General features: G+C 41.8%; 1 protein-coding gene across 1 annotated transcript in view; it reads right to left on the bottom strand.

Annotated features, from left to right (window-relative positions):
- Window positions 1–13,871, bottom strand: part of LOC126106387 (uncharacterized) — an 89,020-nt gene that overhangs the window by 11,897 nt on the left and 63,252 nt on the right. The window contains exons 5-6 of the mRNA XM_049912653.1: window positions 10,335–10,523; window positions 5,800–5,973 (exon numbers count right to left, since the gene is read on the bottom strand). Coding sequence (XP_049768610.1) covers window positions 5,800–5,973; window positions 10,335–10,523 — 363 coding nt within the window. The remainder of the gene's footprint in view (window positions 1–5,799; window positions 5,974–10,334; window positions 10,524–13,871) is intronic.

Consider the following 13,871-nt stretch of genomic DNA (forward strand, 5'->3'; position numbering starts at 1 on the left):
TGAAAAATTCCCATTCCTTTTTTATCACATCTTGTATTTTCATAACTACTAGAGATAGGAAACTTTCTAGCAGATTAAAACTGTGTGGTCTATTGATAGAGCACTTGCCAATGAAATGCAAAGGTCCCGAGTTCAGGCACATGCAACACCACTAGACATGTCTCACACTCATACCATGTGTCACTTTTCGTCTTCCTTACTTTGCACACTACACAGTTTCCAGAGGTTGTTTTCGTAATGGCACTGGGAGGGGAAGGGGGGGGGGGGGGGGTAACCCAATTTGCACTTCCAGTGTAATTGGAAATTCCAATGAGGCCATCCATGTCTAGGATAATCTGGTAGAGTGACCTGCTCTATTATGTCCTCAGTTGAATTCTAAACTTATTGACACATGATTTTTTTTTCCTATCACTTAGTTTAGTAGGATATATCAATTGAAAATTCCAATGTCCATCAGGTAAAAGAAAATTATCTTCTATGCTTTGGCATATTTTCTCATGGGAGAGAAGAGAGATGACAAATTGCTGATCCTGTCTGTCACTGCATTCAAATGTATAACTGCTTGGGTCTTATGGACTGGGGTTTTGGTTTTCCTGTCAGTTTTTCCTGTTGCTGTTATACTGACATCTGTATGGATAGTTCATAGAATATTTACTTCTTTTTTATCTATCCACTTCAGAGTCATGAGCTCGTGTGAAAATAACACGAGAGCCTCTCCTTTTGTAGTTTACATTTTTGGAACTGGTCTGCCATATTTCACCTAGTAGATCTAACTGTTCCTATGGCATTTGTGCCTCTTTCAGTAAGCCTCGCAAACAATTACTGGGAAACCAGGAAGTGTAACAGTTGTCAACATATACTGTATGACCATTGTCCATATATAGTTGCATGAGGTCCATAACAACAGCTTCTCTAATCAAGATTTCTTTATTGCTTGACTCAGGTTTTTTTCTTTCTTTCTTTTTTTCTCAGGATAAATATGAAATCCTGAACAATAGCCAGTATCTGACACTCATATTTTGAAGACTTTTATTCAGAAATACGCCCCTTTTTTGGGGACTGAATTGGACATAGCAGAGTCTACCTCTGAGTTTCATGAGGCTTTCATCAATTGCAATATCTTCTTCAGGATAATAAACACTTCAGAAATTTGGTTTGAGGTGGTCAATAAGAGGCTGAAACTTGTTCAGTTTGCAGGGTCAACATTTTCATTATTTACAACATGAATGAACATAGAAATATTTAAGAATCTCCTACATGGCATGACATCAGAAAAGAAAGCAGTGTGAATCGATTTTTTTTAAGGACCAGTATGACCAGAGTCTTGGTTTCTGCACCTGTGCCATAAGAATACATAAAGTAAAATATGCTTCAATTTCATCTGGAAACCAAGCAGTGTTTGATTTCCAAGTAGGACATTTTTTTAATAACAATCTGTTGCATATCTATTTGCTTCTACTGTTACATTATCCCAGAAAGACATATGAAACATTTTTCTGTACATATCTAATGGCATTAGTTTTTGAGCGAGTTGTCTCTGACCGCTAGGACTACTGTCACTAGAACCAAAAAAATGAAATTTTAGAAGGTTTATCCTGATTCATTCCCATTTCCATTTTTCTACCTTATGTTCTCTAGCAACACTCACACCTGTTGCTGCAACGTCTCTGTTACTATCTGTTTCATTTGCCTCATTGTCATCACTAGTATCATTTACATCGCTGTCACTTTTTTCAACAGACTTTCAATTTCCTCATCTGAGAGAAACTATTTACAGTACAGCATTGCATGCTACTTCACAGCTGGTGAAAATTGCTTATAACGCAAAAATCAAAAGAAAACGAGTGTGTTATACGTCAGTAAACAGATCAGTTTTTCAGTTTTTCAAAGGTGTCCACAACAGCCCGGAAGGTACGTCATACCATCTGTTGACAGAAAAGAAGAAACACTAAGAGGCAGCTATAGCTCCTCAGACCGTCTTAACAGCCAGCAATGTAATAACGCACTTGAAACCTGCACCTGGCTGTGAACTAGCTGTATAAGCCAATGGATTAATAAGCATCAAGGTAGTACTGAGTCAAATGGTTTTCAAAGTCAAGACGTGCGGTATCCACCTGAATGCATCAATCAGTGGCTTTCCAAGTGTCGCATGGGAAAACATAACATAGGTTTCGCAACACCGATATTTCTGGCATTCACGCTTGTCGGCACGGAAGATCATTCTGTTCCAGATAACTCTTTAGATTTGAGTGGAAAACATGTTCTAAAATTCTGCAATAGGCGGATGTTATAGATATCAGATGGCAGCTTCACGAATCAATTCTGCCACCGATCACCTGTGCTTTCTTCTAAGTAACGGGCCGCTTCTTGTTTGACTGATCTACAGTAGATTACACTAAAGGAGGGACTATCTCATACACAAATTCTGTTTAGAATCAGGGATTCCAATGGCCCTGGAATTCGTTCGATGCTAGCAATTTCAGCTGTTTCTTGATGGCACTTACCCTAACATTCACATTAATCTTCTTGGCATGAGTGTGGCAATTGAACTGAGAGAGTCCTCCTGTTATTTCCTTTATGAAAGACATTCTAAACTGCAGTTTATCATTTCTGCTTTTGCTCTACTTCACTAAGTTTGAGTTACTGTGTCACCAATGAGTCTCCAGACACTAACTTTGGTGCCACTAATAACCTTTTCATTTGACCTAAATTTTGTCTGAGTTCTTTTGATCAGATTCCACCACAGTTGTTGTTGAGTTACAAGTATGACTGACGAACCAAGTGCAATAGTGAGAAAATTTTTAAGACTGTAAATTGTGAAAGCTATGTTGCAAAGAATCTTTTTTTCCAAGGGGTATTTCTGGGGTGTAATGGGGGACCCCGGGGGGTGGGGGTGGGGAGTCTGCATCCTGCCCCCCTTGATTCACCACTGACATTATCTGATATGACAAGGAGGTTGTGGACAATTTAGATTAATGATAAGAATGTCTGGAAATACTGGTATAACAATTTGTCTAGAATAGCACTGAATAATTCTTTACTGTCAGTAATGACAATAATATGAGAATGCTACTTGAATTCATACAAACCTAAGGAAGAACGTAAAATTATAAATGATTTAAAAACTGACGATAAGGTATTGTGGTCATTCCAAAGCTTTAAGTTTGTATAGAAAGTTGGTTCTGGTTTACTGATCTTCAATATCATATTAGATTTAAAACCAATGGAGGTGGGATGAAATGAGGCAGTGACATGTAATTTGGCCTGCCTACACTAATTTCTGAACATTATCAGGCTTAGCAGCAGAATCTGAAAGGGTGCAAAGCAATTGAGTTTGACTACTGTTACACAGAATGGCTGTGGCGGAAGTGAGGGCACTAAAAGTTGGAGAAAGCTTTGTTCCAAAGAGGGGCGAAGGGCATCTCGAATGCTCTGGAAGGTTCACGTAGGAATTCTTTCTGTGAAACTAAAAAGTAAGGTGCAGTTTGAGAGAAGAGCTGTCCCTTGGCAACAGCAGAATATACTTATTCCTGCCATTGGAGGGGAGAGGCATGAAATTGTCAGTAAAAATATTGTTACAATAAGAAAAATACTTCCTAAAAGTTTTGCTAGAGTTGCTCTAACTAACTGTAAGCATTAATCACCACTGGGGTTAATAAAAGTATTTTAATTATGGCTGTTATGCAGAGTGATGTATCTGACATCACTTGTTGCTTAAGGCAAACCATGACGGGCTTTGGCTGAGAGTAGACAGTGTCACTTGAGGCAGTACAATCTCACTGATGCTCTAAGCTGAATTGGCAGTTTATCTGACGTCACAAATTAAAACCATGTATGCTGATGTCAGTCTACTGCATCACGTCTCTTAACTACATTGGTACATAGAGCTATGGACACAATTTTGCAGTGTATATTGTGGTAGATAATGGCAGTTGGCCTTACGGGCACAACTGAGTGGGGAAACATGATAAAGTCCCTTCTGGCAACATATTTCGTACAGGCATCTCTGAATGTGTGGGTGTAATGACTGCCTGTTGGCTTATCTTCCACTGGTGTCGTTAGTTTGTAGTGATCAATTTGGGGAGACATTTACTCAGAAATAGTGGTTCCATGAAGGCTCATCAGATTCTAATGTGAAGCATATATATTTTTGATTTGGAATGTGATACATGTGCATACCAATAATAGAAATTCCTGAATGGAAAAATATGTGAAATATCGGAAAGGCAACCAGTTACCTGATGGTGTAATATGTGACTTTGGTGAGGGATGAGTTGCACAAGCATTCATTCACTGAACCGCAAATGATGTTCACCACTATAAAAAATTTAGTTAGGCAAAGAATTAGTATAGCCTGCTGTTTGGATGTTTGTTTTATGTATGCTCACGTATCACAAGATTGACGAGCACAGCATATCTGCAATCTGGGATGACGACAGACATTTTAAACCCATTTGCAGTGGAAGGTGATGTGTCTGCCGTTGTTCAGGTGTACGGAGGTGGATATGTAAAGGTTTCTGTGGTCACTATTAGTTATCTATTCTATTGGCCTGGCCATGTTGTTGTATCTGGAGGTAGCAGGCTCTTTTCTACAAGATGTGAAGTTGATGACAGCTATAAATCTCAAACACTAATTATGAAGAAATAAATTAATGTGCTGTATTTCACCCCCACTGTATACATAACACTTCATACTTTACTGTAGTGTACAACTTTAACCAAGTTCACAATAAAGATTGGTCTTTTCCATTTGCACTAAATAGAGGGAATAACCCATCACTCTTAGAGAAAGCGGTCGGTTACTTCTCAGTGGTACTTGCCAGTTTGGCGGCTTATTCCACGACATCGTGTCCTGCCTTCGGGATGTGGTGTGAGCCACAGAAGAAGAGTGGCTATGACAGTGCCTATGACACCGTGGGGAGAAGAGAAAACCTGTTATCTGCATGTTATTTGGAATCTGTTAACTAAGACAGACCATTTGTGGTCATAGTCCATATCAATGTATCTGTGAAGGTCCGCATAATGAACCAACTTTGTTATGGACGATCATTATAAATGAGAGTGTATGATACATAGTTTATGAGAAGCATTTATTTATTTCTATAATTGCATGCTGGAGTGCACTTTTAACTTTCAGTGGTAACTGGATCGAATAACAGGAAGTCGTAGCTCCTCAGCATACTTACTTTACATTGCCATCCAATATCACAATAAGGAAGGAGCAGAATATCACAACCTGTAGACGACACACACAAACATATAACATAAAATGGTTAACACTAGCTTCTGAGCATCTTGATCATTTTACAGTAAGAGTACACACATAACATGTGCATCCACACAGACACTCAAGCTTACACGCTCAGGGTAGCAGTCAGAATACTAGCTTAGTTGAGGACACAGGGCCTCAACAAAACATTGTTTTTATTAGTCACATTGGGTATCTATTTTCTGGCTAACTGACCTCTTCCCCATCCTGTAATTTCATTTAAAGTGTACACATGTCCCACTGCAATGTGAAGAACTTGCGCAGTGAATGAAAGACAGGTGAGTTTGCACACTGCAGTGTACCTGACGTGCATCAACTTTTAGAAATAAGCAACACTTTAGGCCACGACTGTGGGTGCCTGTAGCTTAAACTGACACCAATGCGTGAAGTTCTTTCTGTACAGCCTTTTTGTGTGTGCTGGTTTTCACCTACCTCTCATGGACAGAAGTCGACGGTATAATAAGAGACAGGTAACTAAGTTACAAGCATCTATTGCAGAACAAACACACTATCATGTTGCTCACACTTACGTTTCCAGCTTTTTGAGTCGGCGGAGTGGCTCAAAAAGAGCATCTGTGTGTCCCTCGCATCTGAGCAGTTCAAGTTCTTGCAGATCAGGGCAGTGTTCTGCCACAGCACACAACGTCTTCTCCTCCACAATGTAACTCAGCTGAAGCTGCTGTAGTTTCTGCAATCGTCCATTCCTAAAGGGGTGACAAACCGCTGTGTACTACAATTATAGTAAAAAATGCAATATACACAGACTATCTAATGCATAATGTCGGAATCTCTGTGATGCTTTTCTCAAAAAATACAGTCATCTGTAGGGAGGTCACAGGCCCAGAACGTAGTAGCACAATACAGGAAGACTGCAAAGGATTGGTGATGTGTATAGGGACAGGAAGATATTACTGAATGTAAATAAATGTAACATATTACATGTAAATAAGCAGAGAGACATTAATGTCTGATAATGCTACTGGTGATAAATCAATGAAAATGTTAAATGCAGTACTTATTAAAAAAACTGGTTCTGCTCTAAGGGGATGCCAAGTTAAGCCTTGCATATGCCTTTACTATGTATTATGATGGAAGGGGGGGGGGGGGGAGGGGGAGTCATTGGATGGTGGACGTATGAGAAAGCGACCAAAACTGTGAAAAAAATTTTATTGCACTTTCAGTTACTACATGGTAGTGAAATTTCAATTCCTGAATATTACGTTCCAATTGCACCCCTATGTGTGATAAAAATAATCATTAACAAGAGCTTGCACAGGGCTACACCCCTCTGTTGTTCCATATTTCTTATTATTTATTCATGTGGTGTTTTTTTTTTTCTTTCTAGTTTTATGTATCACAATGTGGGAAGTATTTTGGTGTTTGGCAGATGCGGAACTTAAACAAAAGTATGAACATGGAAAAAATAAAAATCCTAATGAAAGTTAAAACTCTCTGATAGAACAACCATGCCCCAAGACAACATTTGTTTTCACAACAGCTAATGAAGTTGCAGCATATTATACTTGTTTAGTTTCTAACTGTGCTAATTTTGGCAGACTACGGACCCTACATAGGCTAGGATTTGATCCGGGAGCTTTCACACTGTCAATATTGGAGGAAATGAATATCAGGAGAATTGGTGCAGCTGACATTATTGTTACTAAATTTGAAAATCATGTTATCCTTAGAGGACAAAGTAAAGAATACTTCAGGATGAAGAGAAGAATGCATATGGTTTGCAGCAGTTCACCCAGATAAGGCAAGACCTAATACAAAACACCCTCATCCATCATTTTTAACAGCCCTCAGAACAGGTACAGATGAGCTGCTGTATCGGGCTGGGGCACCTCGTGGTTCAAAGGAGCCGTCCCAGCCAGTTGCTGTTACTGTCCTCGTGGCTGGTACTGAGCACCATCCCATGCTGTGAGGAGGGATGCTGAGGTTGCATCACGTCAGTCACCCCTCCGAGGTGAGAGGACTGCAGTAAATGGAAATGAGCGCATGGCATTGTGGGCCAGGAGTCCCCCATTTGGGGAGGTTGGGTTCGCCGAGGGCAAGTACATATTGCATTCGACGCCACATTGGGCGATTTGCATGTCAGAGATGGGGATGAAATGATGATGATGACAACACAACACCCAGTCCCTGAGCGGAGAAAATCTCCTGTCCCAGCCAGGAATCGAACCCTGCCACACTGACCACTCTGTTAACGTGGGTGGACAGGACTGCAATAATCCTATGACACCTCTCATAATGTATCAGCTCTTCCACAGCCACTACTGTCACTATTCAACTCGCCTGCTCTGGTGCCCAGTGGCATGATCAGACATCAGACAAATCAGGGTCAACATGTGCATATGACAGAAAGTGCAACCTCGAGAGACTCAAGAGCAATGTACCGAATATAATCCCAGAACAGAGTGCACACAACTACATTCTGTTATTCTGTGTCCTCGTGTTAACTCAACTCTGCTCTCAGGACTCTTTGCATTGTATTGGATTCAGCCTGGCATCACACTTGGCCTGTGAATGGAACTTCTACATTTCTTTCTCATTACAGTGATTTACAGTTTAGGCACGTACACTACTGGCCATTAAAATTGCTACACCATGAGGACGACATGCTACAGATGCGAAAGTTAACCAACAGGAAGAAGATGCTGTAATATGCAAATGATTAGCTTTTCACACCATTCACACAAGGTTGGCGCCGGTGGCGACACCTACAACATGCTGACATAAGGAAAGTTTCCAATCGATTTCTCATACACAAACAGCAGGTGCCCGGCATTGCGTGGTGAAACATTGTTTGATGCCTCGTGTAAGGAGGAGAAATGTGTACCATCACGTTTCTGACTTTGATAAAGGTCAAATTGTACCCTATCGTGATTGCCGTTTATCGTATCGCAACATTGCTGCTCGCATTGGTCGAGATCCAATGACTGTTAGCAGAATATGGAATCAGTGGGTTCAGGAGGGTAATATGGAACGCTGTGCTGGATCCCAATGGCCTCGTATCACTAGCAGTCGAGATGACAGGCATCTTATCCGCATGGCTGTAACAGATTGTGCAGCCATGTCTTGATCCCTGAGTCAACATATGGGGATATTCGCAAGACAACAACCATCTGCACGAACAGTTTGACGATGTTTGCAGCAGCATGGACTATCAGCTTGCAGACCATGGCTGCGGTTATCCTTGACACTGCATCACAGACAGGAGCACCTGCGATGGAGTACTCAATGACGACCTGGGTGCACGAATGGCAAAACGTCATTTTTTTGGATGAATCCAGGTTCTGTTTACAGCACCATGATGGTTGCTCCGTGTTTGGTGACATCACTGTGAACGCACATTGGAAGCGTGTATTCATCATCGCCATACTGGCATATCACCTGGCATGATGGTATGGGGTGGCATCGGTTACACGTCTCGGTCACCTGTTGTTTGCATTGATGGCACTTTGAACAGTGGACGTTCCATTTCAGATGTGTTACGACCCGTGGCTCTACCCCTAATTTGATCCCTGCGAAACCCTACATTTCAGCAGGATAATGCATGATTGCATGTTGCAGGTCCTGTACGGGCCTTTCAGGATACAGAAAATGTTCGGCTGCTGCCCTGGCCAGCACATTCTCCAGATCTCTCACCATTCGAAAACATCTGGTCAATGGTGGGCGAGCAACTGGCTCGTCATAATACGCCAATCACTACTCTTGATGAACTGTGGTATCGTGTTTAAGCTGCATGGGCAACTGCACCTGCACACACCATCAAAGGTCTGTTTGACTCACTGCCCAGGTGTATCAAGGCCGTTATACGGCCAGACGAAGTTGTTCTGGGTACTGATTTCTCAGGATCTATGCACCCAAATTGCATGAAAATGTAATCACAAGTCAGTTCTAGTATAATATATTTGTCCAATGAATACCCGTTTATCATCTGCATTTCTTCTTGGTGTAGCAATTTTAATGGCCAGTAGTGTACTTATTTGTGTGTGTAATTACTACAGGGAAGAGCACTGTTGTGAGCCCACTGCGGGAGGCAACACTGACATCTATCAGCTTAATTGCTGTTTAGGTTCCAGGCCATTATCCTAGTATTGAGCACCATTACGGGTAACTATTTCAGAAAAAAATTCTGTGACAGTCCAGTGACATTCTGTCAAAGCACGGCACACTTCCACTTGATACTCATTTTGCTGGACTGTAAGAAAAGGAGGCTGCAAGATATCTAGAATGAGATGTGCCCTCAATCAATATTTCACCATCTTTGAAATGAGGAAACCACTGGTACATTCGAGTTTCCCAAACAGTGTCACCTTTGTGATTTTCTTTGATTTCACAAGAGCTTTTAAAGCATTTTTTCTTGAGAAGGAAGCAAAATTTCACAGCTGGTGCTTTTCACTTACACTCACCTCGCCACTGTAAGAAACGAAATGCACGTGCCCATACACCAGTGCGCATGCATGCCTGTGCACACATACACAAAGGGGGGTGGGAGAGAGAGCATTTACAGCCTAAGCTCCACCCAGTGGAGCTCAAAACTCTTGGGTAGCCCCCTGCACAGCCATTCAAACAGCCCCTACGTGACTAATACAATAAGAAGCAAGACTTACAACTTACAACTAGACTGGTCTTTCTAATTTGACCCCTTTCCCCCCCTCCAGAAACCAATATACTTTGCAGGTGCTGACAACTACAGTAGCAATTACTAATGTACCTCAGCACAGAGTATGAGCTGTAGTGAGTGGCACACCACTTGCACAAATGTCTGTCTGTACTCTCACAGAGGTTTTTCCTCAGAGTGAATATCGGAGCTTTTTCTTCCCTCTGCCCTCAATCTCTGAGTCCACAATCTCCTAGACAGGACCACGTTAATGGATGGTCAATTTTAGACACACTGGTAACATCACCAACCTGTGTGATGTGGTCCTATAGTGGTGTACTAACACCGTGCATGGCAGAACTAACAGATCTTTCTGTAATGGTCACTGTGTAATTGTGGGCATGTACAAGCACCACTTTAAAAGAAAAGTGTAATATTTAATCTGATGCAACTCACTTAAACACAGCAGGAACCAAATGTCGAACTTCCCATTTAGTGGTACCGAAGTGAAGACAGCGCAGGTTGTGGAGTTTCCCCAGGGCAGTGAGTGTTTCCGTGGCTTCCTCGACACTGATCTCGTCATAGTCTATCAGCTCGAGGTGCTCCAGCATCTCGGCGCAAGCAGGCAGCAGTGGAGCAATACTCCTGTGGAGAAGAGCACAATAGGGCTTTACATGCTGATGATGTGTACAGCTAAATCCTGCAACACAACTCAGTCAAATTCACTACAACTTAATTTAAAAGGGAAATAAGGCACCGACTGTACGTACACATGAAGTTGTGGCAAACATGACAGGACACACTGAAAGAAGTCCCTACAAGTCAACAAAATGATTAAAACAGCAACGTGGAATGTCTCGCAGGTCATGTCACTGCATCCTTCGTGGCTTAAAAATGAAACCTTACCGTGTGAGTGTTGTTCAGCAAATAAAAGAAGCGGACAAGTGTAAGCATACACATTACTGTAATTGGTTGCTGGAAAATGTCGCTGGGGGACATCTTGATCCGTTCCTCCTTTTTTCGACAGATGGAGCTCGGTTTCATCTGCCAGGTTGCGTTAATTCGCAAAACACAAGATACTGGGCTACAGAGAATCCCCACAGCATACTGCAAAAGCTGTTACATGATTTAAAAATTGGTGTACTGTGTGCTGTATCTGGTAACAGAATTATCGGGCCATTGTTCTTCACGAAACAGTCAACACACATGTTTACTTGCAACTCTACAATGAATTTTCGGCTCTTAACTCCAAACAAAAAATGTTGTGCATATTTCCAGCAAGATGGGTCAACTTCTCATATGTCAGATTTGTCCTTAGCTCATATACATACAGATTTTACAGAAGAGAGGACCATTAGTAAGGGCTTGTGGCCACCCTGATCTCATGACTTGTCACCAGGTGACTAATACCTCTGGGGATTTCTAAAGGCTAGAGTCTACCGCAACAATCCCAGAACACTTGACACATTAAAAAACAACATATGTGAAGAAATTTTGAACATTCCTCAAAGAGTACTGAAAAGTGTTTTCCTTAAAATGCTTCGACATGCACAACTTTGCTTGGATGTTGGTGGAGAACATTTTGAACACAGACTTTAAATTCCTTTCTAAAATATGCTTATTAAACTAATAAAAGTAAATCTGCTACTTAAACTATTAATTACATATTTAATAATGAAACTGTACAATAAAAATGTAAGAAAGCGATGATGTACGTCAATTTTCTTCATTCATATTCCGTTCAGTGCAGGGGCCAGTTTTATGTGTGCCACTGTGTATAAGAAGCAAAATATGCTCTGCAATTTATACAGAAACCATACTACTGCTATGAGAGTCTAAGGACATGAATGGAAAGAGTGGTCAAGAAGGGAGTGAGACTGGGATGTACTCTATCACAATTTGATTCACTCTGTACGCTGAGTGATTAGTGAAGAAAACAAAGAAAAATTGGAAAGTGAACCAAAGTGCAGTGAGGAGAAATAAAAACTCTGTGGTCTGCTAATGACACCATAATTCTGTCGGAAGAAAGAAGGGAGGGACAGAGATAGGTAGGGGGGGGGGGGAGGGAGGGAGGGAGGGAGGGAGGGAGGGAGGGAGGGAGGGAGGGAGGTAGGGAGGGAGGGAGGGAGGGAAGGTAGGTAGGTAGGTAGGTAGCATGGGGAAGTGGAGAGGGGTTGAAAAGTGAAAGAAGGCACTATGTGTTCTGGATGGGCAAGGAGTGGTGTGGATGGGAGAAATGAGGGAAAATGTAATTGATGCGGTGAGAACAGATTAGTGGAGGTTTAGACCATGGAGATTACGAGAACACAGGATAGGCTTGAGACACAATTTCCACCCACACAATTCAGAGAAACTCATGCCGAAAGGGAGTACCTAAATAGTTCGTAGAGTGTGAAGCAGCTGTTGCAGACATTTGTGTTTTGCTGCACAACATGTTTATCACCTGGATGGTCAAGTTTGCAGTTTGCCACAGTTTAGTTGTGGCGATTCATTTGAGTCGACAGCTGGTTGCTTGTAATGTGCACACAGAATGGTGTATACAGTAATTGCAGCATAGCTGATATATAACATGGCTGCTTCACACTGGGCCACACATTTTACAGGGTAGGAAATGCCTGTGAGTGGGTTGTGGTAGGAAGTGGTGTGCAGTCTTTGGTACAGTACTGCCCCTCTGATGACCAGGAGGGAGTGACCTTGGGTTGAACAACTGGCAGCAGTATGAACAAGGATATTCTGTAAGCTCGGTGGCCGCAGAACATAACTTCGTGTGATACAGGTAGGGTATCTGTCATCTCAGCATACAACAAGAGGTAGCTGAAGCCTTTAAGTGGGTGGGTTGTGCTTTTCAGGGTGAGGGAGACACTGGGTGATCAGAGGAGTGCTGGTCATTGGCTGGTTAACACCTTTACTGGTGTCACCAGAGGATATGGCACTGGAGATCTCTTTATGGATGAACTGGATAGAATATGTCTGTCAATAAAAGCTCTGGTATGATTATCAGTACCTCTCCACGAGATACCGCCTTAAAGCAGTACTATTCATCCAGGTTGAGAGGTTTGCATGTTCGTGTGACACTAAGGGCTACACCAATGGTGACATAGCTACTGGGAGGGTCTTCCGAGCTGGACAGGTCTAGGTCAACAAACCAGATAAAGTGTGTCTCACAACACCCTTTCTTCCCACTCCCTGACCTCCATCCTTTCACATTTTTAAGAAAGGGGAAATGAACCTTGACAGCTGTAGAGAAAGCTTTGAAGTTATGCAGAAAGAGGTGGCAAATACAGTCATCAAGAAGTGGATAAGGCGCAAGAATATTTGGTTTGGGAACGAATGTTTTAAGTCATTATGAAGAGAAGTTGACGAAAGCTAGCTATAAGGCACAGATTTTATTTAAGGCAAAGCACAGTTTGAAGGAGTATCGTGAAATACTTGAGCGACTCTGAGGAGAACAAAGAGAATATGTGTCAAGGAAAGTGGAGGCTCAACAAGATTTGTTGGGGAAAGAGGTGTAAAAGATGTACTGTAAAGCCAACTTCTTCAAGAAGGCGTACCAGAGCTGCCAAAACTCACCAATGATTTGACCACTGCTGTCGTTCGGAAACAATATTTTGGGGAGCTCCTCAACTGTGATGAACCTAAAAGATATGTTTGAATTTCTACATTCTGACATTATTTCGATTCCTGGATGAAATACAGACTGCCTTCATTGGAGGCAATAAAGATTCAGATAATTAAGCTGAAGAAGAATAAAAGTTCAGGAGAAGATGGAATCCAAGCAGAAGTCATTCAAGCTGGAGGAGAGAGAACAAACTTCACCAGTTAATCAAGAGGATCTGGAGTTTGGAGGAGATCCCACAAACCTGGAAGACAACAGTCATCTGCTCTATATGCAAGAAAAGTGACAAAATGGACTGCACCATCTACAGAGGTATTGCCCTTCTGGATATCTCCTGTAAGATCTTGTCCACCTGTATACTGGATAAAATCCAGCTG

Source organism: Schistocerca cancellata, chromosome 10 (genome assembly GCF_023864275.1).
Source record: "Schistocerca cancellata isolate TAMUIC-IGC-003103 chromosome 10, iqSchCanc2.1, whole genome shotgun sequence".
Lineage (NCBI taxonomy): Eukaryota > Metazoa > Arthropoda > Insecta > Orthoptera > Acrididae > Schistocerca > Schistocerca cancellata.